Here is a 23,889-nt window from a genome sequence, read left to right as displayed (position 1 = left end):
TGACACAATGAAATTTACATTAACAGTAGAAAAAGACTTTGTAAAACCAGTGCGAAAATAAATAACACAACCGTCATCATACTTGAAGGCATTTTCCAGACAATCAGTAGTATTGTGAACTAAGAGGAAATCAGAAATATATATGAAATAACAAAGGGAATCTACAAACAGGCAGATAGGAGCCAGAATGTCAAGATTGTACAGTATTTCTTTATATTCAAATGCTTGGATATTTTTATAAGTTTTCACTCTCAACAAAGAAAACAGCATACCCTATAACACACACACTATATACTGTATATATATATATATATATATATATATATATAAAAATCAAGCGACTCATACAAAGAGTCGGATAAAATTGTTCATCATGGCGGAACTTGAAGGTCTGTCCAAAGGGCGGGCGTGTTCGTCTTACAGCACAGAATGTGGGCCCATTTACCGGGGCCTGCTCGTAAATGTTTTCCACAAAGCCTAGCTGATGAATAGATGGGTTTGCCCGACAATGACCTCAAAGCTTTACACAATGCATATAAATATAATATAAATAGGTGTGTGTATACACTTCCTGAGTGGGGATACCTTAACGTGGTGAAAGGGTTTGGGTATCAACATGCTCAGCGAAGCTGTACTAGTTACCCATACTAGGTTGGTTTGCCTTGAACGATCAGTGGTTTGCCTTGAACGATCAGACGAGAATCTGTCACCATCACCAATCCGCAGTGGCCACGTGGTGATGAAAACTGGCTAAAATCCAGGCATGAATTGAAATGTCTGAGGTCTTTGTCCTACAGTGGAATAGAAACGGCTGCTTTTGTTGTTGCATATATTACACAGTCATATACAAGCACTGTATGTATGCATATATACATACACACACAAACATATATACATATATATATATATATATATGTATGTATATATATGAAAAACGTGTATATATGTATTACACACACACACACACACACACATATATATATATATATAAACATATATATATATGTATGTATATATATATATATATATCGCGTTATATATATATATATATGTATATATATATATATATGTATATATATATATATATACTGTATATATATATATATATACTGTGTATATATATATATATATATCGCATTATATATATATATATATATTATATATATATATATATATATCGCGTTATATATATATATATATATACACACACACACACACATATATATTATATATATCGCGTTATATATATATACACACACATTATATATATATATATATATATACAGTATATATATGTGTATATATATGTACATATATATATATATATATATAGGATAGCCAATAAAAGGCAAGCCAAATATTCATTTCTAAATACAGGACCAGACTTTCCAGGATATCAGTGTTATATTAAGGAGAGATTTGACAGAAAAGATGACTTCATATTGTTACCATATGTTCACGAGATTCGATGCTATTGACATTATGTAATTTGTCCTTACCGACTGAGGTTTACGATCGTGAATTACCAGAACATTATTCTAGTTAAAAAATGAATTAAGTTGTACAGGTAGTGATGAAGAGACCAAAGGGAGCTCAAAAATAGAAAATCTAAGATGAAAATGTACCGCCAAAAGTATGAATGAATATATGCTCCTTCTCATCCCGGCATCGGGTCTCATTTCATTTCACCAAAACACTAAAAAAATGTGCATATGTACAATAAACAGTCAAATCAAAACAGTGAACATTTGAATTTACCATTTCAACTTACACAAAAGGAGGTAATTCTAACAATTTACGTTTAGATTTGAAATGAGGGTTTAAAGATATTATGTAGTCCAACGAATATAGTTAAAATGCAAAAAGAAAAAAAAAAGGAAAAAATAACAAAAAAGTCAAATGCCACAACAAATGGATTTTGTGCTTTGAGTAAAAATGTGCATAGAAAGACAAAACAAAATTTCCTTACTGAAAATAACCTTTGCCGTAACTGCAAACACGGCAGTTATTGACAGATCCACCATGATTAAGGGAAAAGTAACATTTCAAAAAAACCTGTTGATGATTAAAATTACATTTGACAGTTCATTTAAGATTGCCATAACTAGATAGTTGTCAGCGTTTTTAAGTATTAAGAAAATTAGTTCGGCGAATCTCCAGGCCAACAGGAACTCTTGACTTTCCCTCTGCTTAGATATTGAGTGATCTGAGGTCATTTTCACTAATCTGGTCTCTTGTAGACACGGCCTTCCTCATCAGAGGTTTGAAAAGGAGGTGTATGGGATTTATGTACGTGAGAACCAGCAGAGCCACGACAGCTGCATGTGCCTAAAAAAAATGAACACATAAAACACACGATTAATCCGCCGGATAGAAATACATTACATACATACAAAAAAAAAATTTAATCTTATCGTAAATTCTCATAATCGTTCGCTAGGCATTTTCTAGTCTTACAACGCTACCAAATGGCCTTTGGATAAACATTCATCATGAATACATAATCTTATTTGCTGACGTTTCTTAACACTGAAATATCAAGAATGATCGGTTAAGGCATCAGTAGCTCTTTCATCTCATCATTATTACGAAAATTCTTATTATAATATAGCTTAACAGTCGAATGAACTGTACCAATTTCCACCTCTACACTGATAAAGACAAAAAGAAGAATTTGAAAAGAAATATGCCTCAAATGAATTAAATCAATGGAATACACAACAATCAATTTACTAAAAATGTCTACGTGTTCATATGTATCCTACATGCATGCGTTCTATACACTGAAACACAGATAATGGATTTCCGTATAGATAAGGGATTATTGGTAGATGACAAGTAGACTCACACATTTATGTAAACCACATATAAAAATACACACACACACACACATACCTATATATGTGTGTATATATATATACATATATATATATATATATGTATATATATATATATATATATATACACTTGTATATATGTATAAATATAAATAAATATTTACAGTATATATATATATATATATATACCCTTGTATATATGTATAAATATAAATAAATATTTACAGTATATATATATATATATATACACACACACACACATATATATATATATATATACACACACATATATATATATGCATATACATATATATATATATATACATACTGTAAATATTTATTTAGATTTATATATATATATATATATATACACACACACACACATATATATATATATATATATATCCCTCATAGTTTTAAATCTTTCAATCATTCGAGTGCATCAATGCGTAATAAACCTCGAAGGAAAAGATACATACAACATAATACATGTGTTGTGCCCATTTGAAATGAGGATATTGCAGGAAGAGCAACACAGACGTGACAGTTCCGTAGATCCCCAAAAGTCGGTTGAAGTGGGTCGCAGGGAATCTGTAAACAAAAAGAACAAATATTATGGTGAATAAAGCTTAGAGAGAGAGAGAGAGAGAGAGAGAGAGAGAGAGAGAGAGAGAGAGTTTGGCCATATAGATTTTCATTGCAGTTGTTAATGCTTCCATAAGTGATATTCAAAATAATTGAAGAGAAAAAAATACTAATGTTTGTGACCTTTTTGAAGTATTGGTTTAAGAATTCTTTGATTTCTTATACGAACCTGTTATACATAATCTAAAGCAGACATACATTATATATACTGTATATACATACACACACACACACACACACACATATATATATATATATATATATGTATATGTATATGAATATATATATATATATATATATACATACTGTATATATATATATACATATATATATATATATATATATAACATGCATTATTGACATTCTTGTATAGAAAAAATGATACCACAAACCAACTTCTCCTCATGAGATATAATCACACATCACACTTTCTATATTGAACCGATACGCCACATTCCGCAGAAGTCCTTGCATAGCAACTATTTAATCTGATAAAGGGAAAACCTTCTTTTTTCCTTATCATCTATCGGCATTGGACTAACCATTTCCTTTCAGAATTCTCTGTCTTTAATATTATTCAACTGTATTTTTCTTATCCAAATGAAAGATTCCTGAATAATGCATTGTCTGAACTGAATATAATCCGGGTAACTACTGAATTTATACTGCAATGTTAGAGTTTGAACTATAACCAAGCAACGGTGAACTATGCAACCATCCGCTGACCTCATTCTAATGTAAGCCGTAGACACGGCGAAGACGCAAGGTCTGGAGATAACCATAGCAGCCAAAGAGATGTAGATAGCCACGGGGTGAATGAATAGGAGGCAGGCATACATGACAGTCGAGCTGATGGACGTCACTAAGAGAGGCCAGAATGATGCTTGGATTTCCTTCACCCGTCGATCCAGCTCATTGTTGGCTGCAAAAGGAACATAAAGATGATTTATCAAAACTATTATTTATTTGATTGGAGAGATCAATAGTCGTTTTAATCCTTCGTTAGAATGGGGTGATGAAAAATATACAAGTATTTATAGGAAAAGATTAAAACTAGTTCTAACGTACTGCAGTGTATAAAATATCCAGTGATGAAATTATCAAATTAATGTTAAGAACGAATTAACCAAATAAAGACTCCATTTATATAAAGTTTCTGTTTTATATTTTAAGTGCGTAATAATAATAATAATAATAATAATAATAATAATAATAATAATAATAATAATAATAATAATAATAATAATAATAATAATAATAATAATGAAAATATAAAATAAAATTCCGAGGCCTGGCAAAACTCAATTCTTCTCCTATCCCAGGGGTCTTGCCGTAAGGTCTTATATTAACAGATGAAAAAACAACATAAAACATTGACTTTTTTAAAGTAAAAGTTTCTCACAAGCAAAAGGAGTTATGAGGAGTTCTGTGGCTCGTTGGAAAGGTCTCGAGGTCTCGAGGTCCTGCGACGTATAGGGGGTGTGGCAATGGGTGCACCCCTCCCTATAAAGGGTAGGGACACAAAAAACCGTAAAATAAAGGGTATGCGTATCTCGGGTTCTACGAAGAGTAATAAGGTATTCTTGGTCTCGTTGGAAAGGTCTCGAGGTCCTGTGTATGACAATGTGGGACACGAGTGAACTACGCCAAGGTATAAAGGATAGGGACGCGAAGTCACGAAAATATGGGGTATGAATATCTCAGCAACCACAAGGAGTAAAGAGGTGTTCTTGGGCTCATGGGAAAGGTTCCGAGGTCCTAAGTGTGGCGGTGGTGGAGATGAGTGTGCTACGTAAGGATATAATAGACAGTACACGAAAATAAGGGGTATGCATATCTCAGCAAACACAACGAGTAAAGAGGTGTTCTGGGGCTCATTGGAAAGGTCCCGAGGTCCTAAGTATGGCGGTGGTGGACATGAGTGCACTACGTAAGGGTATAATAGACAGTACACGAAAATAAGGGGTATGCATATCTCAGCAAACACGAGTAAAGAGGTGTTCTTGGGCTCATGGGAAAGGTCCCGAGGTCCTAAGTATGGCGGTGGTGGACATGAGTGCGCTACGTAAAGATGTAATAGACAGTACACGAAAATAAGGGGTATGTATATCTCAGCAAACACAACGAGTGGTCCCGAGGTCCAAAGTATGGCGGTGGTGGAGATGAGTGCGCTACGTAAGGATAAAATAGACAGTACACGAAAATAAGGGGTATGCATATCTCAGCAAACACAACGAGTAAAGAGGTGTTCTTGGGCTCATTGGAAAGGTCCCGAGGTCCTAAGTATGGCGGTGGTGGAGATGAGTGCGCTACGTAAGGATAAAATAGACAGTACACGAAAATAAGGGGTATGCATATCTCAGCAAACACAACGAGTAAAGAGGTGTTCTTGGGCTCATTGGAAAGGTTCCGAGGTCCTAAGTATGGCGGTGGTGGAGATGAGTGCACTACGTAAAGATATAATAGACAGTACACGAAAATAAGGGGTATGCATATCTCAGCAAACACAACGAGTAAAGAGGTGTTCTTGGCCTCATTGGAAAGGTTCCGAGGTCCTAAGTATGGCGGTGGTGGAGATGAGTGCGCTACGTAAGGATATAATAGACAGTACACGAAAATAAGGGGTATGCATATCTCAGCAAACACAACGAGTAAAGAGGTGTTCTTGGGCTCATTGAAAAGGTTCCAAGGTCCTAAGTATGGCGGTGGTGGAGATGAGTGCGCTACGTAAGGATAAAATAGACAGTACACGAAAATAAGGGGTATGCATATCTCAGCAAACACAACGAGTAAAGAGGTGTTCTTGGGCTCATTGGAAAGGTTCCGAGGTCCTAAGTATGGCGGTGGTGGAGATGAGTGCACTACGTAAGGATATAATAGACAGTACACGAAAATAAGGGGTATGCATATCTCAGCAAACACAACGAGTAAAGAGGTGTTCTGGGGCTCATTGGAAAGGTCCCGAGGTCCTAAGTATGGCGGTGGTGGAGATGAGTGCGCTACGTAAGGATATAATAGACAGTACACGAAAATAAGGGGTATGCATATCTCAGCAAACACAACGAGTAAAGAGGTGTTCTTGGGCTCATTGGAAAGGTTCCGAGGTCCTAAGTATGGCGGTGGTGGAGATGAGTGCGCTACGTAAGGATAAAATAGACAGTACACGAAAATAAGGGGTATGCATATCTCAGCAAACACGAGTAAAGAGGTGTTCTTGGGCTCATTGGAAAGGTTCCGAGGTTCTAAGTATGGCGGTGGTGGAGATGAGTGCGCTACGTAAGGATAAAATAGACAGTACACGAAAATAAGGGGTATGCATATCTCAGCAAACACAACGAGTAAAGAGGTGTTCTTGGGCTCATTGGAAAGGTTCCGAGGTCCTAAGTATGGCGGTGGTGGAGATGAGTGCGCTACGTAAGGATATAATAGACAGTACACGAAAATAAGGGGTATGCATATCTCAGCAAACACAACGAGTGGTCCCGAGGTCCTAAGTATGGCGGTGGTGGAGATGAGTGCGCTACGTAAGGATAAAATAGACAGTACACGAAAATAAGGGGTATGCATATCTCAGCAAACACAACGAGTAAAGAGGTGTTCTTGGGCTCATTGGAAAGGTTCCGAGGTCCTAAGTATGGCGGTGGTGGAGATGAGTGCGCTACGTAAGGATAAAATAGACAGTACACGAAAATAAGGGATATGCATATCTCAGCAAACACAACGAGTAAAGAGGTGTTCTTGGGCTCATTGGAAAGGTTCCGAGGTCCTAAGTATGGCGGTGGTGGAGATGAGTGCGCTACGTAAGGATAAAATAGACAGTACACGAAAATAAGAGGTATGCATATCTCAGCAAGCACAACGAGTAAAGAGGTGTTCTTGGGCTCATTGGAAAGGTCCCGAGGTCCTAAGTATGGCGGTGGTGGAGATGAGTGCACTACGTAAGGGTATAATAGACAGTATGCGAAAATAAGGGGTATGCATATCTCAGCAAACACAACGAGTAAAGAGGTGTTCTGGGGCTCATTGGAAAGGTCCCGAGGTCCTAAGTATGGCGGTGGGGGAGATGAGTGCACTACGTAAGGGTATAATAGACAGTACGCAAAATAAGGGGTATGCATATCAGCAACCACAAGGAATAAAGAGGTGTTCTTGGGCTCATTGGAAAGGTCCCGAGGTCTTAAGTATGGCGGTGGTGGAGATGAGTGACTACGTAAGGGTATAATAGACAGTACGCAAAAATAAGGGGTATGCGTATCCTAAGAACAACAAACAATTAAGAGTTGTTCTTGGGCTTGTTGAAAAGGTCTAAAAAGACTCGTTGTACAGTATCTAGCCACCTTTTTCATTGCGGTGATCCCTAAACAGCCTTTTGGGTGACATGATTCTTAAATAAACTATACACATGAGCAAACACAAACATAATATATATATATATATATATATATATAAGCATGAGCATGGGTTGGAGAGGTTTCGGTAAACAAAATATGTATCAGAGACTTGGAGTCTTTCTAAAGCCTTAGAACATGGGCTAGTTACAACTCAAAGAACTATGGAAAGAATAATGATGGGAATAACAATGAAACAGAAAAGAGCAAAATGTATAAGAGAACAAACTAAAGTAGATGATATTCTAAAAATATTTAAGAAAAGGAAATGAAGATGGGCAGAACATATAATGAGAAGGGCAGATAACAGATTGACATTAAAAGAATAACAAAATAGGTCTCAAGAGATTGCAAAACAATCAGGGGAAAGGAAGAGAAGAAGATGGATTGACGAACTAAAAAAAATGGGGGCATAAACTGGCATAAAAATACCATAAACAGGCGCGAGCGGAAGGACATATCTGAGGCCTTTGTCCTGCAGTGGTCTAGTTACCACTGATGATGATGATTTTGATGATATGCAGGTTACGTATGTGTGTTTGAGTGTTTGTAAGAGCACAATTTACGAACTTTTTCCCAGATCTCTTCCTGTTTTAGGCAACAGTAATTGAATGTGCATGAGCACTCGATCCTGATGAACACGTTTTATTCCTAGTGCACAAACTTGTTACTTTTATATTACCTCTACAGAAACATGCAGTGGTGAAGAAAATAAACTCTAAACATAAATCAAACTTCTCTCCTAGTGTAATTATTGAAGAAGTTACAAATAAAATAAACGATGCCTTATGACCATATATGATAGGTCGAGTGAAAGTGAATATGATACGATGTGTCCACCGATGGAAAAGACTATTATCGTTAATAATTTGATTTGATGGGGAGACTTTAGAGAAAAAGAGAAAAGGGACGTAAAGAAAGGAAGTAGAATCTGTTAAAAACTGAAAGTATATGGATAGAATACAAAACTACAATGTGCCAATATAACTATCTACTAAGTAGGAAAAAGTGAATACTATAAGAGGAAGACCTGGGAAGCAGCAACAGACATAAATAAATCAAATCATCTCCTAAATGGTATAATGGGAAATGTCAATGAAAAAAAGGCTACCAAAAGGGTACAGTGACCAGGAACTAGCAAATAATTTTCTAGAATTCCTTAAAAACAAAATAGAGGATATAACTAGGTCATTTACAAAAATTAGACATCAAATTAGTGCTACACCAGTTAACACAGATGAAACTAACAAGATTCAATCATATAACACAAGACGAAGTCACCAAGATCTTCAAGAGAGTAAAGAAAACAAATTGTACGATCGATCCAATGCCAATATCTGAAGTAACTGGAGAAAGAAGCTTGTCTATCCTTACCGATATATTTACAATCCTTGTAATTATGGAGGTTGAACGAAAAAATAGCCTAAGAAACTTAGGGGATAATAAGATAAACATAAATAACAACCCTGTCCCGATATCTGGTAAAGGTCGTGATCTAGGAATATCTCTTGACTGTAACTTGTCTTTCAATGCTAGAATATATAATGTAGTAAATACTTCTGGATATAATCTTAGAAACATTGCCTTTATAAAAAAGTACACTATCTGGATGAACATCCTGTAAAGAAAGTTGTGATAAACAGTGTTATTACCAGGATTGACTACTGTAACTTCATCTACCACAATCTACCAAAAGTTCAACTTAAGAAATTATGACACATAAAACAAAGGAGGAAGACTGATAAGATGTCTCAACCCGAGAAAAGATCACTCCTATACTAATTGATTTACACTGGCTACCTATCAAAGCAAGAATTTAGTTTAAAATATGTACAATAACCCATCAAGTTACCAAAACTGAACTTCCAAAATATCTAAGAGAATCGCTACATATTTTGCAGCCAACAAATCGTGTTGACACGTGAATAGTTACAGATGGTTTCATATTATTGGAACTTGTGAGGCACCAGTTAGGTGATAACTGAGAGGCAAGGCGAATGCAATTAAACTTTACTAAACAGACATCGAGCTTAAATTCCAGGACTTGCCAGAAAGAATGTTACCAAAAATTCAAACAAAATTAAAAATGAGCTACTAGGTTTACACAGGTTGGTTTATTAACAGTGCAGGGAAGAGCGAGTGATAAGATAAAAAGCAAAACCGTAACATAAAACGTACATGTACGACACATGAGCAGTATATGGCTACCCTCTAAAAATGACTTACATGTGAAATAGGGTGCCCTACTCTTGAGAGGCGTACTGTAGGTGGGTCATTTGGCAAGAGATATGCAGGCTTTAGGTGTTCAATGGAGACCAAGTTATCTTTGCCACAAATGTTCATGAAGAAAGCCTTCAGCGTATGACGGATTACAAGGAAAGAGCCCGTGTAAGGGGGCGTTAGCGGCGCCTTGCTAGTGTCATTGCGCAGGAAAACGTACATCGCCGAGTGCAGATCTATCGGTATGTATCGCTTAGCTTGGGGCTTATAAGTGTGGCGGCATGGAGTAAATTTTTCCAGAACGTTACATTGGCGATGGTGATTGTCGGAGGAGGTTGCAGACAGAAATAATTCAGCAGGGACGACCAATGTGTCACCATACACCGTTTCTGCTGTCAAGACACCCAGGATGTCTTTAAGAGTAGTTCTTAGTGATAAATAATGTACTTGGAAAGGACTGTGGCCGTTTGACAAAGTTCATCAAAAGACCTCCTTGTATGACGTGAGGAGGCGGGTGTAGGCATCCGTGGGTGTGCTGATGTGGAGTGCAAAGTTGAAGGGGGCAGCTTGAAGAGATGATGTCAAGTATGATTCTGTGTTGACTAAATGTTGATGTGCCACATCAACCAAAAAGGTGGAAGTGGGAGCGGAAATCTGCACCAATTATTGTCAATGTTACGTCGGCAACAAGAAACTTTTAAGGGTACTTGGCGCTCCCAAATAATAGTATCAGTATCTTGTTCCCATGGGTGGGGATCTTAGATTCGTTGGCAGCTACAAGGCAGATGTCAGCAGGCTTAGAATGACTACTTCATGTCCTGGTAGAAGGAAACAACAAACACCAGTGTCTACCAAAAATCACACATCAGTGTCTGCGTCATGTAAAAAGAAAAGATTAGTGACAGTGGAAGCTACCGCCACAAGTGATGGCCTACTTGCAAGTTTTTTGTCCACTGACAACCGTCTGTACATTTCTTTGTAGCAGTCCCGAATCTGCAGTGGTAGTAGCATAACTACGGCTGATGGGCGCCATTAAGTGGCTGTAGAGGTCGTTGCTTGGATCGTGAGTGAGGGGCAGTATATGTGGGTGGTGGGAAGCTTTGTTGCTGCTCAGGCATATTACGGGGTAGGTGTCTGCGTCCTACAGCATTCACATCAACTTCAGTTGGTACTGAATGGTTGCCTTCTTCGTCAGGAGTGGAGACATTGATGGAGGTCTTGAAGATGGTGAAGTAGCTCTCCATAAGGGCATTAACTTTGGTCATAAGGTCCCTCATGGGCAAGGTATCGACCTCAGGGATGGTGGCGCGTAAAGATTTGGAGATTCCACGAGTACATAGTCTGCTTTGCTGTTTGAGCGAGTTGTGCCCTTGATGTAAAATTGAATTTTGCCACACGGAAACCAAGCAAAGTCTTCTCTACTGCCAAAGTGTGGCAGTTTCACTAATGCAGTGTGGGTAGGGGAGTTAGGTTTGGTGGATGGCATGGTGAGTGGGAAGGTGAAGTGCAGCAGGGTGGGCAGCTGGTAACTTCCTGGTCACCAATTTGGCAGGATGCAACTAGGTCTTAACAGGAAGATGGGCTGGACATGACCAGTTTATTAATGCTACATTAAAAGCTTATATACAAACTGTTGAAGATAACAATGACATAAAAAATTAACAATATGAAACATGCAAAGCCGAGCTTAAAAAGGTTTTTCTAATATCAATGAGAGAGAGAGAGAGAGAGAGAGAGAGAGAGAGAGAGAGAGAGAGAGAGAGAGAGCAATCACATTACAATGGATTAGCATGTATGAAATACACGTGCTTTACAGTATGTTTGTGCTTTTGGAAAGGTAACTGGTGTTAAGTAATAATAATAATAATAATAATAATAATAATAATAATAATAATAATAATAATAATAATAATAATATTCTAAATTTGTTCAAGTTATTATTATATTTATATTATTTGAGTTAGTTCGTTTATTTGGCTTTAATTCCAAATACATTAAAAATTCTTTCTTCTTTTCTTTACTCGGCTTATAAATTAATAACCAGTAAAATGATAAATAAAAGAATAAGACAGAAATTGGCAAAAAAAAAAAAAATCGAAAAAGATTATTTTTGTATCCCCTGAAAGGGTAATTATCATTAATTTCAGTTAGTTCATTTCGAAAGTTGCTTTGTAATGAAAAGAATTCTACTATATTCAGTATGATTACTGCATCAAATTTTGATTGATTGATTTGAAATTTTCTGACATCCTGACATCTAAGGTCACTGACGCCGATACCATTTGTTATAAATAAAGAATAAAATGAAATACAATTTAAAAGAACAAAAACAAAGATGTCCTTATAAATGTTAATAGCTTTCCTAAGATCTTCTTCTGATATAAATCTAAAAATACCGGTAACATAGTATGACACATCATGTCCAAGAATCTTGGCAAGGATGAACTTGTTATTCTCACCTCGAGCCTCAAACATATATCTATTTCTTTTGGTGATATAAATTGGGCATTCGGTTAATAAATACCTCACTGTCAAGGGTACCAAACATTTTGTTGCAATATGACGGGCTGTGGCTAGTTAGCAGAAACTTGTGTGCCAACCAAGTGTGACCAATGTGGAGATGACAAAAAGCAGTCTCCCACTTTCAGGGCATCATGTTATACCTCAAAAGGGACATAACGTTCGTTAATTCTCTCATTTCATTTTCAACTAAACTATCCTAATGCCATTGACAATTGTTATAAATAAAATTCTTAAAGCTAGGTAAAAAAGAATCATTACAGAGAATGGGATATCCCACTGGTAGCAACTCAGCTGCAGCATTCGTTGCCAGTAAATCTGGCTTCTCATTTCCAGACGGGTACAGTACGTTTTGGCGCAGATCATTTGGCGCGGCCGTTTTGGCGATAAACTATTTTGGCGCTTATTCTTTTGGTGATGAACCTTTTTGGAGTCAATAGAAAAAAATTAAGTTGATAGTTAAAGCATTAACAACCATCCGTAGATTATTGACTCATTTTGTAATCATTTTCACATCTAACAATGATAAAGTGATGGTCAAAATTTTAATGACCGTTTATAGATTAGTGACTTATTAGTCTTATTCTAGTCATTTGGTAATTTAACAATTGCAATTATAATGATAAACCAATTTATTGTATCTTTATGCTGGAAAACTCCAGTACAGTTTCATTTGTATTTTCTTGGTGAGCCCATACAAGCCATGGCTGGAAACATTCTAAGCAAGAAATCCAAGCCAAAATGTTCATTTGACGGTTATGTTTGACAAATGTAGCAAAACCGACCCTTCTCAAGTTTTGGAGATGCAAATTAAAGAAAGAGTGTAAAGGTCGCATCCACACTAAAAACCAAGAGGTAGTGAAACTAGTCACTGAACATTCTCATGGTGCTTCATAAGTAAGTGTGGAAGTTGCTAAGATAAAAACAAGTATAAAACGTAAAGCTGAGGAAACGTTAGAAGTGCCATCATCAGTCATAAATGTTTGCATTGCAAGCAGTTCTCAAGTTGCTCTTGCAGCATTACCAACTTCAGACACCATGAAAAAAATAGTGCAAAGAAAACTAAATAAAATATATTCTGTTCCTCCAAATCCTCATAGTACAAAAGAATTAGTAATCCTGAATGAGTACAAAATCTATGTGACGAATGATGGTCAACCTGGAGAGTTTTTAATTGGCGATAGTGGTCAAGAAAATGACAGAATTTTATTTTTTGGTAGAAAGACCTGGGTAAATATTTTACGGGATTCAGATGTGCGGTTTGCGGATGGAACATTCAAAATGTCTCCTTTATTTTATCAGGTGTACGTTATCATGAGAAGAAAGTACAGTGGAGTTTTTCCTATACTATAAGCTTTATTATCTAATAAATGTCGAGCAACATACGTTAGAATGTTTCAAATGATAACTGATTTGTCTCCGGGCTTGCAAGGGAAAAGTATTTATTGTGATTTTGAACTAGCCTCTTTTTAAGCTATGGAAGAATGTTTTGACGGAGTGGAGCTGAAAGTCTGTTTCTTTCATTTTCCACAAAATGTTCATAAACATCTGAAGCACATTGGGCTATAACATTCATATGATAATGATCCAGAATTCGCTGTAAAATCTAAAATGATCGTTGCTTTATCATTTGTAGGAATACTTACCTGATGTACTTCAGCCGTTACTGAATTGGGTTGAAGATAATTATGTGGGGAGACCACTGCGAAGAGGAAATGGGCGACGTTCACCAATTTTCCCTATAACAATGTGGAATATGTATAGTCAAACTCTATCTGGTGAGGACAGAACAAACAATTACGCAGAAAAATATACACTGAACTATAGTAAAACCAAACGAAAGTGGCGGGTGAGAGAAGCTCTTTTCTCAATGCATCGTATCTACATCAAACTATTTCGGACAGCATACCTTCAAGACTCCCCTCTGAAGATATGAAGAAGAATCTGACCTGCGGATTAACCGATTTAGCCCGTTAGACTAATCCTGCCTTTTTTTTCGAGACGAGTTTGACAATTAACTCTTAACCTTTTAACTCCTGGTCATTTCCATTTTTATAGTTGTAATTCTCAGTTTACTGGAATTATTTGCAATCACAGTTTTATGTACAATTTGCTTCTCTCATGACAACCAAGTTCGTTCTCTCTCTCTCTCTCTCTCTCTCTCTCTCTCTCTCTCTCTCTCTCTCTCTCTCTCTCTCTCATATATATATATATATATATATATATATATATATATATATATATATATATATATATATATATATATATATATATATATATATATGGATAAATATCAACACAACATCGTGTTCAAATAGAAATAAATTTCTACCTCATACTTGGGATCGAACGCTAGCCCCTTCTAATGAAAGGCCCGGTCGAAACCAACCATGCCACCAGAGACCATAAAAGAAATCGGGACCTGACGCTAACTAGCTGTCCGAGGATTTACCTGGCGAGACATCAGTCTCTTACCAGCAAGTTTTACCCGATTTCCCGGCCCACCACGTGACACAATTGATAGTAATTCATTCAAATTACCCCTAATGAGTCAATATGGATAAATATCAACACAACATCGTGTTCAAATAGAAATAAATTTCTACCTCATACTTGGGATCGAACGCTAGCCCCTTCTAATGAAAGGCCAGGTCGAAACCAACCATGCCACCAGAGACCATAAAAGAAATCGGAACCTGACGCTAACTAGCTGTCCGAGGATTTACCTGGCAGACATCAGTCTCTTACCAGCGAGTTTTACCCGATTTCCCGGCCCACCACGTGACACAATTGGTAGTAATTCATTCAAATTAGCCCTAATGAGTCAATATGGATAAATATCAACACAACATCGTGTTCAAATAGAAATAAATTTCTACCTCATACTTGGGATCGAACGCTAGCCCCTTCTAATGAAAGGCCAGGTCGAAACCAACCATGCCACCAGAGACCATAAAAGAAATCGGAACCTGACGCTAACTAGCTGTCCGAGGATTTACCTGGCGAGACATCAGTCTCTTACCAGCGGGTTTTACCCGATTTCCCGGCCCATCACGTGACACAATTGGTAGTAATTCATTCAAATTACCCCTAATGAGTCAATATGGATAAATATCAACACAACATCGTGTTCAAATAGAAATAAATTTCTACCTCATACTTGGGATCGAACGCTAGCCCCTTCTAATGAAAGGCCAGGTCGAAACCAACCATGCCACCAGAGACCATAAAAGAAATCGGAACCCGACGCTAACTAGCTGTCCGAGGATTTACCTGGCGAGACATCAGTCTCTTACCAGCAAGTTTTACCCAATTTCCCGGCCCACCACGTGACACAATTGGTAGTAATTCATTCAAATTACCCCTAATGAGTCAATATGGATAAATATCAACACAACATCGTGTTCAAATAGAAATAAATTTCTACCTCATACTTGGGATATATATATATATATATATATATATATATATATATATATATATATATATATATATATATATATATATATATATATATATATATATATATATATATATATATATATCACAAGCACACGTGATTTTAATTAATGTAAATATCACCCACGAATGGCATTTAATACCGAATTCTATCTTGGGAATATATATCAACTTGGAATTCATTTTATGGTAACAGCTTCTGGCCGGGTGGGGATTCGAACCACCACCTGTACGGCTGGAAACCATGCTGGCAGGGACCGTACCGACTGAGCTATCAAGAGAGACTAAAAGTTTATGACAAGTCACCCTACATATTCCTGTCGAATTCAGGAATCTGTTCATAGACTTGAAATAAACCCATCTCCACCATGATAGCTGAATCGTGAGTTTGCAACACGTGGTTATTTTAATGAACATATATCACAAGCACACGTGATTTTAATTAATGTAAATATCACCCACGAATGGCATTTAATACCGAATTCTATCTTGGGAATATATATCCACTTGGAAATCATTTTATGGTAACAGCTTCTGGCCGGGTGGGGATTCAAACCACCACCTGTACGGCTGGAAACCATGCTGGCAGGGACCGTACCGACTGAGCTATCAAGAGAGACTAAAAGTTTATGACAAGTCACCCTACATATTCCTGTCAAATTCAGGAATCTGTTCATAGACTTGAAATAAACCCATCTCCACCATGATAGCTGAATCGTGAGTTTGCAACACGTGGTTATTTTAATGAACATATATCACAAGCACACATGATTTTAATTAATGTAAATATCACCCACGAATGGCATTTAATACCGAATTCTATCTTGGGAATATATATCCACTTGGAATTCATTTTATGATAACAGCTTCTGGCCGGGTGGGGATTCGAACCACCACCTGTACGGCTGGAAACCATGCTGGCAGGGACCGTACCGACTGAGCTATCAAGAGAGACTCCAATCAAGTCTCTTAATTTTCCCTTCCTGACTATACTACATATTTATGCTCATCACTTGTCAACTTTCGTTATATATATATATATATATATATATATATATATATATATATATATATATATATATATATATATATATATATATATATATATATATATATATATTAAGAATTGAGAAAAAACTCTATGAAGAAAACTGACGGAACGAGGTCTCTCCGCTCTAAGACCTTAATCCATCTTCTGTTTCAGGAATTCTCTAATCCACCCTGTCCAGGTAAAATGACCGAAATCGACTGATTTCCACACGATATATTCTGTGTCTCACCCGCCACTTTCATTTGGTTTTACTATAGGAATGAACCATCCATTTATATGGAAATTCATCGATGGAATTGTACCAACCGTGTGTCACACGATCGTACATAGTTCTTTTTGTGCTTGTATTTTCGCTCTCCCCTCGCACTAAAAAGAACCTGAAAAATCATGTCTGCTTTTCTCCTCTGTAACAGTGTCAATATTTGAACATGAAAATTCTTGTTGCTTTGAGATTTTGTATATAAAGGAGAGTGTTCTACAATAAAATCACTCAGTTGCTTTCATCCTATCTTTGAGTCACAACCTACTCTCGGCCCGTCACAGAATAACGAGAATTCAATGAGGACATGATGCGTACTATGAGCAACTGTCAGCTGGAAGTGCCCCAAATCGAAAACATATGAAATACCTCAGGGCAGAAGAACACATTCTAAATGTATTATAGCAGTTTGATTCACAGGAACCACTAGAATATTTGCGTGGGTTGGCTTAAAACTATGAATTGCGTTAAATATTCTGCTTAATTCGTTGTTTTAGAGTGATGGTAAACCATTGTATCTTTATTTTATTATTATAATGCTAGAAATAAATAGTCCTGTTCCCGTTTTATTTGTTTTTTTAATCATCTATTAACTTTAACTATCAACTTTTCTTTTCATTGACGTCAAAAATGAGCATCGCCAAAATAATGAGCGGCAAAATAGTTTATCGCCAAAACGGCGAAGCCAAATGATCTTAGCACACTACCCTAGGGAACTCCTTCCCGACATTTCCTCTCTGACAGATTTTCACCCACTTTAACTTGAAAAATTCTATGGGAAATAAATGATTGAATGAACAATGGTAGATCCTCAATCCCAAATTATGAATAGTTTTAAGTATACCATATCTCCATGAAGTACCATATGCCTTTTCAAGGTAAAAAAAAAAAAAAAAAAAAAAAAAAAAAAAAAAAAAAAAAAAAAAAGACTGGTACATGGTGTTGCTTCGAAGAAAAGGCTTCACAAATAGAGGACTCAAGTTGCATCAACACATCAGTCATTGAGTGCATTTTTCTAAAACCACACTGCATAGTTGATAAAATACCTTTTCTTCTCCTGGTACCACATCAGTCTTGCATTGACCATCTTCTCTATGATCTTACATAAAGAAGATGTTAACGCAATTAATCGATAGCTTGCTGCTAAAAAATTATCCTTATTGTGTTTTAAAAAGGCTGAAATAATAGCTAGTTCCCAAATACTTGGATAACTATAATCATGGCATATTCTGTTAATAATGCTTACGATAAATAACTCAGTATTAGCAGGCACATAATTAATCATTGCATTTTGAATTCCATGGGGCCCAGGGGGTGTATCATTACAAGTAGCAAGTGCAGAATCAAATTCCCTTTCAGTAATAGGAGCATTGTAAGATTCCTCCTTTTCTGTTGCAAAATTTAGCATTTTCCATTCTTCAATGATTCTATACTGGTGACCAGGAGCTGCTTCACACTTGCATGATACATTGTAGAAATAATTAGCCAGGGCATTGCTAACCTCAGTTGCTCCAGTTATATACTAACAATTCACCTTCAACAATACTAGTGGATTGAGGGTAAATTTGCCAGATATCTTTTTTACTTTCTTCCATACAGAAGATAGTGGTGTTCTATTGTTGACTGAGGAAACAAAAGGCACAGAAGACTAGCACCTTGCTTGTTTCATGGCACGACAGAACTGTGCCCTATGCAATTGAGTCAAGGATTTTCTTGTGGCTCTGTGCAGAACAGTTAGTTCTGAAGATCACCAGGGGACTGGTCACTGTTTGAATAACCCTGTGGTCTTAGGAATTGAATTGACTCCTGCTGTATGGAGAGTTCCATTCAATAAGTCTATAGCATCATCAACTCCTTCAAATTGCTCTGCATTCTCTTCAATTTTGCTTAGCTCATGAAATCTATCCCAATGTGCTTTGTCAAGGTTCCATCGTAGCGATCTCTGTAAAGGTGGATTATTGTAGGTGTTATAATAATTGGTCAGTGATCACTAATATGCCAACCAACTAATATTCTGAAATTTGAATCAGGAAGGCAGTTAAAGCTTGCTATTGAAAGGTCAATGCACGACAAGGGACCTGTCTGAACATGAAAGTGCATGGGCTCTCCTGTATCAAGGAGTCCTACATCTTCATTCTCCACAACTGATGATATAATATTACCCCTTGTGTTTGCTAAAGCATCGCCACATAAAGGATGTCTACCATTCAAATCTCCCAGTAAGAAAAAAGGTTGAGGGAGTTGTTGAATAACTCTACTAAATTGTCATACTTTACTTAATTTACTTTGATGGCTGCTTTTCTAGTCCTATAAAGCAGAGGAACTCTACTCTCCACAGGACCTCCACGTTTATCATGTTCGTTTCAAAGCATTCTACAATTCACACCGCATATTACTAGTTTATTGTCAAATTCATACTATCGAAGCACTTAGAGAACAAGAAAGTCTTCAATTTCCTCTTGAAAGCCTTAATATCTTCAATCTTTCGGTTGTATAGTGGGAGCTTATTGTATAGTCTCGGGGCCACATATTTAAAGGCTCTAGAGCCTACAGTAGTCATATATCTAGGTTCCAATAATCTGAAACCATCTTTAACTATTCTCGTGTCAACACGATTTATTGGCTACATAATATGTACAGTAGCAATTCTCTTAGATATTTTGGATGCTTGGTTCTGGTAACTTGATGGGTTATTGTACATATTTTAGACTCAATGCTCGCTTTAATAGGCAGCAACCGTAAATCAATTAGCATAAGAGTGATCCTTTCTAGGGGTGGGGCACCTTTCAGTCTTGCTCCTCTGTTTATTATGTTTTGTAATTTCTCAAGTTGCCCTGTTGGTAAATTGAAATAGATGGAGTTACAGTAGTCTATCCAGGTAATAATAGTGTATCACAACTTTCGTCACAAAATGTTCATCTAAGGGGTGTATTTCATTATAAAAGCAACGTTTCGAAGATGATAACCAGAGCAGTATTTACAATATTATTTATTTGGCATTGAAAGATCAATTTACCGTCAAGAGAATTGCCTAAATCAAGAACTTTACTAGATATCGGGGCAGAGTTGTTATTTATGTTTATTTGAATATCACCCAAGTTTCTCAAGCTGTTTTTCTTTCCAACCTCCATTTACTTTAGTTGCTAGATTGTCATCTATTCCTTAAACTTGGTTTAGCATTTCAGTAGTGCCATCTATATCATTTATGGAGAAGTAAAATTGTGTATCTTCTGCAAATAGTTTGAACTTCAATCCATGCCTTTGAAATATTTTCGACAGACCAATAGTAAAGATACAGAATAAAATTGGGCCCAGTACACTCCCCTTGGGGGCCTTCTGTTCATATGTTGAATAAGAGTTTCCAATTTCCAAACAGTAATTTCTGTCAACTAAGTAGTCTTAGGTATTCAAAAACTTCATCTTCAATACTGATGGACCGTAGATCATTTGGTAGCAGTTCGTGCACAACTGCATCAAAAGCAGCACTAAGATCAAGTAATATTAAAATACCACACTTGTTTTAATTTTCTGTAAGCAGACTGGTGGTCTGGCAAAGATTCTATTTCTTCAAAGATACCACTTAGTCGTTCAAGAATTATGCATTCTATCACTTTTGAAATAAAGGATAGATTCGAAATAGGTCTATACAAGCTTAATTCCTGATATTCCAGAGCACTTTTCAGAACCAGTTTAACAATAGCCATTTCTCAGATTTGGGAAACTTACACTCATATTTACTATCCTTGTAATTATATCGGCAAGGCTATGGCCTTATTTCAGATAATGGAATTGGATCGATCGCACAGTTAAGTTTTCTTTGCTCGCTTGATGATCCCGGTGACATTGTTTTGTGTTATATTATCGAATCTCGTTAATTTCATCTGTGTATCTGGTGTAGCATTAATCTGATGTTGAATATTTGTAAATGATCTAGTTATATTTTCTAGTTTGTATTTAAAAAATACTAGAAAATTATTTGCTAGTTTCTGCTCACTGTACCTCTCTGGTAGCCTTTTTCATATACATTTCCCATTATACCGTTTAGGAGACAATATAACTTATTTGTGTCTGTTGCTGCTTCGCGGGTGTTTTTAATAGTATTCCCTTCTTTTCTTTCTTATTAGTTAATTAGATTGGCACATTGCAGTTTTGTGGACACATGGTATCGTATTCAATTTTACTAACTATTTTATATGGTCATAAGGCAGTCAACACACACAGCGCCCAACAAAAGTTGGTTATCATGATCGCAGGGAATACTGATAGCATCAATTATTTTCTTTGTAACTTCTCCAATAAATACAAAAGGAAAGAAGTTTGATTTATATCTGAAGTTTATTTTCTTCACCACTGCGTGTTTTTGTAGAGGTAATCTAAACATAATAAGTTTATGCACTAGAGAGATAGTGCACTTCTCTTCTATATTTATATCAGATACAATGTTATTCATTTCATCACTTGAAAGTAGGTCCAACGTATGCCCAATCAAAGTAGTTGCCCAGTCAACATTATTTACCAATTGATATGATTCCAATAACTCATTAAATGCCGAAACATCAAGATTTGATGTGTCACCCATCCAAAGATTGAAGTCTCCATAAATAACTAATTTTTTTCCATGATAATCATCTCAATTAGTACACTGAATTTTTCAAAGAAGATATTAGTATTCGTTCTCGGAGGTTTGTAAACTGTTACAATGAATTTCTTTTGCATAAAGTTAATTAATATATATTCAAAGCTAGTTAAACTAGTTCTTTTTAACATCTTGAGATTTGAGTAACCCTTATGAATGAAGAGTCCGACCTCAACCCCAGACCTGCCTTCTCTCGGAATATGAAAGAAAGAATGTGTGAAGGGTCCTTACAGTAATCTTAGTCGGCAATGCTAGTAGGACCAAATATTTCTCATTTATAAATTCCCTTATTTGAGTAGTTTTAATACCCACAGATTGTATATCCAGACAGCCACAGTTTATGACATCCTAGTATTCATGGTAAGTATTTTCTGCTGGTCTTTTTAATTCTAAAATCATAAACTTTGCAATTCCTTGAATTTCATGTGTGGTTACTTGGTTTTTCAACTTAGTGCAGTTTATACATTTTACCTGTTGTAAATTATATTCTTTGGTGGAATGTTTTTTTCTGAAAATGTCCCGCAGACTTTATCATCAGTCTTAAACTTGCAATCTTTTTCAAAATGTCCATACCTCTGACAGTGGTGGCAGGTTATCACGTGGTACCTATCACATATGTTATAGAAAAAAAAAACCCTAGCAAAATACCTTTGTCACTATTATCATGAATAGCTTTCCGAACTTCAGGATCCCATTTCAACAAGTAGTGGGTAGTCCCACCAGCATGAATTTTCTTGAATACCAGATTCATCTTCACTTCTATGCTTCGGATATGGTACAAGCAATGATTTCTTTTAATCAAAGCATTAACTACTTCATTTTCACCATTGTATACATTGCATATCATTATTTTAGGTTTTAGTTTTCCAATAATCCTTGCCTCGATGTCGGCAACCATGGTTTGAATCTAGTTTGTTACTTCTTCTCTAATCTTTTCGTCATTAAAGTTTACAACAACATTTACATTTGTTAGTTGACCTCGTATTAAGCATTGGAATGTCTTTAAGTGCATGTCTGACCTAATTTTTTTGTTAGTGATTTTAGTTGATGCTTTAGCAGATATTAATTACTAGCCGATTTATTTTCCCCTTAACTTTGTCTGCATATATCCATTTCTCTTGTTTTGGGGTTTGAAGTGTTAACTTAATTGATTTCATATTCATCGTTAGATTACCAACTTCCTTAGCGAGAACAGTGGTCTGGCTGGAATTTGCTGCGTCTGCAGTGAATTTTGCAATTTGGTGTTCCAATTCCATGATTTTATCGACATGTTTGTCTTTCATTTTTAATTCCTCCTCCATCTTTAATATAGTTGTCTTGGCCATAATTGCTTCATCTATATCGTGTGGGTAAATCCATTTAATTTTTTTGCGTCCTCATCACTGATGTTGGCCTCTATAAATACACACTTCTTATGGTAGCACCTGTTACAACCATATATTATCCACTTTTTTTTCTGTCTCCCCTCGACAATCGACACAGAGGACAACCAGCTATGGTGTACTTTTACTTTCCAATTTAGTCTCTCCATAAAATGAACTAATATTTTCAAAGCTTTCACAAACGAGAAATATAAACTGAAGCATAGCTCAGGGAGATAATTTGACAGAGCACCTACAACGTCTCAATTATGTTACTAGATGTTATCATTTGGGGGTAAGGAAAAAGAGTAGATTTTGTATTTTCCCTTTATATCTATCTGAACAAGCACTGCCTTCAGAGGGGTAGAGATAGACAAAGATACTTGAGAACATCTCGATATATGTATGCAAGACTTCCGCTGTGACTTCCTGCTTGTTGATCATATGGTGTCCTATAGCTAACATACTTACGAGGCAAGGAGTATTATCATCGAGCTTCCTCTCCTGTAGACA

General features: G+C 36.3%; 1 protein-coding gene across 3 annotated transcripts in view; it reads right to left on the bottom strand.

Annotated features, from left to right (window-relative positions):
• Window positions 1-1,334: 1,334 nt before the first annotated feature.
• Window positions 1,335-23,889, bottom strand: part of LOC137625989 (equilibrative nucleobase transporter 1-like) — a 128,950-nt gene continuing 106,395 nt past the window's right edge. For all 3 annotated transcript variants that reach the window (XM_068357071.1, XM_068357070.1, XM_068357072.1), the window contains exons 9-11: window positions 4,209-4,404; window positions 3,317-3,428; window positions 1,335-2,328 (exon numbers count right to left, since the gene is read on the bottom strand). In XM_068357071.1, coding sequence (XP_068213172.1) covers window positions 2,191-2,328; window positions 3,317-3,428; window positions 4,209-4,404 — 446 coding nt within the window. In that variant the 3' untranslated portion in view covers window positions 1,335-2,190. The remainder of the gene's footprint in view (window positions 2,329-3,316; window positions 3,429-4,208; window positions 4,405-23,889) is intronic.

The sequence above is a fragment of the Palaemon carinicauda genome, chromosome 33 (assembly GCF_036898095.1).
Source record: "Palaemon carinicauda isolate YSFRI2023 chromosome 33, ASM3689809v2, whole genome shotgun sequence".
NCBI classification, from domain to species: Eukaryota; Metazoa; Arthropoda; class Malacostraca; order Decapoda; family Palaemonidae; genus Palaemon; species Palaemon carinicauda.
The sequence above is the reverse complement of the archived record's forward strand: the minus strand, read 5'-3'. Positions and strand labels throughout refer to the sequence as shown.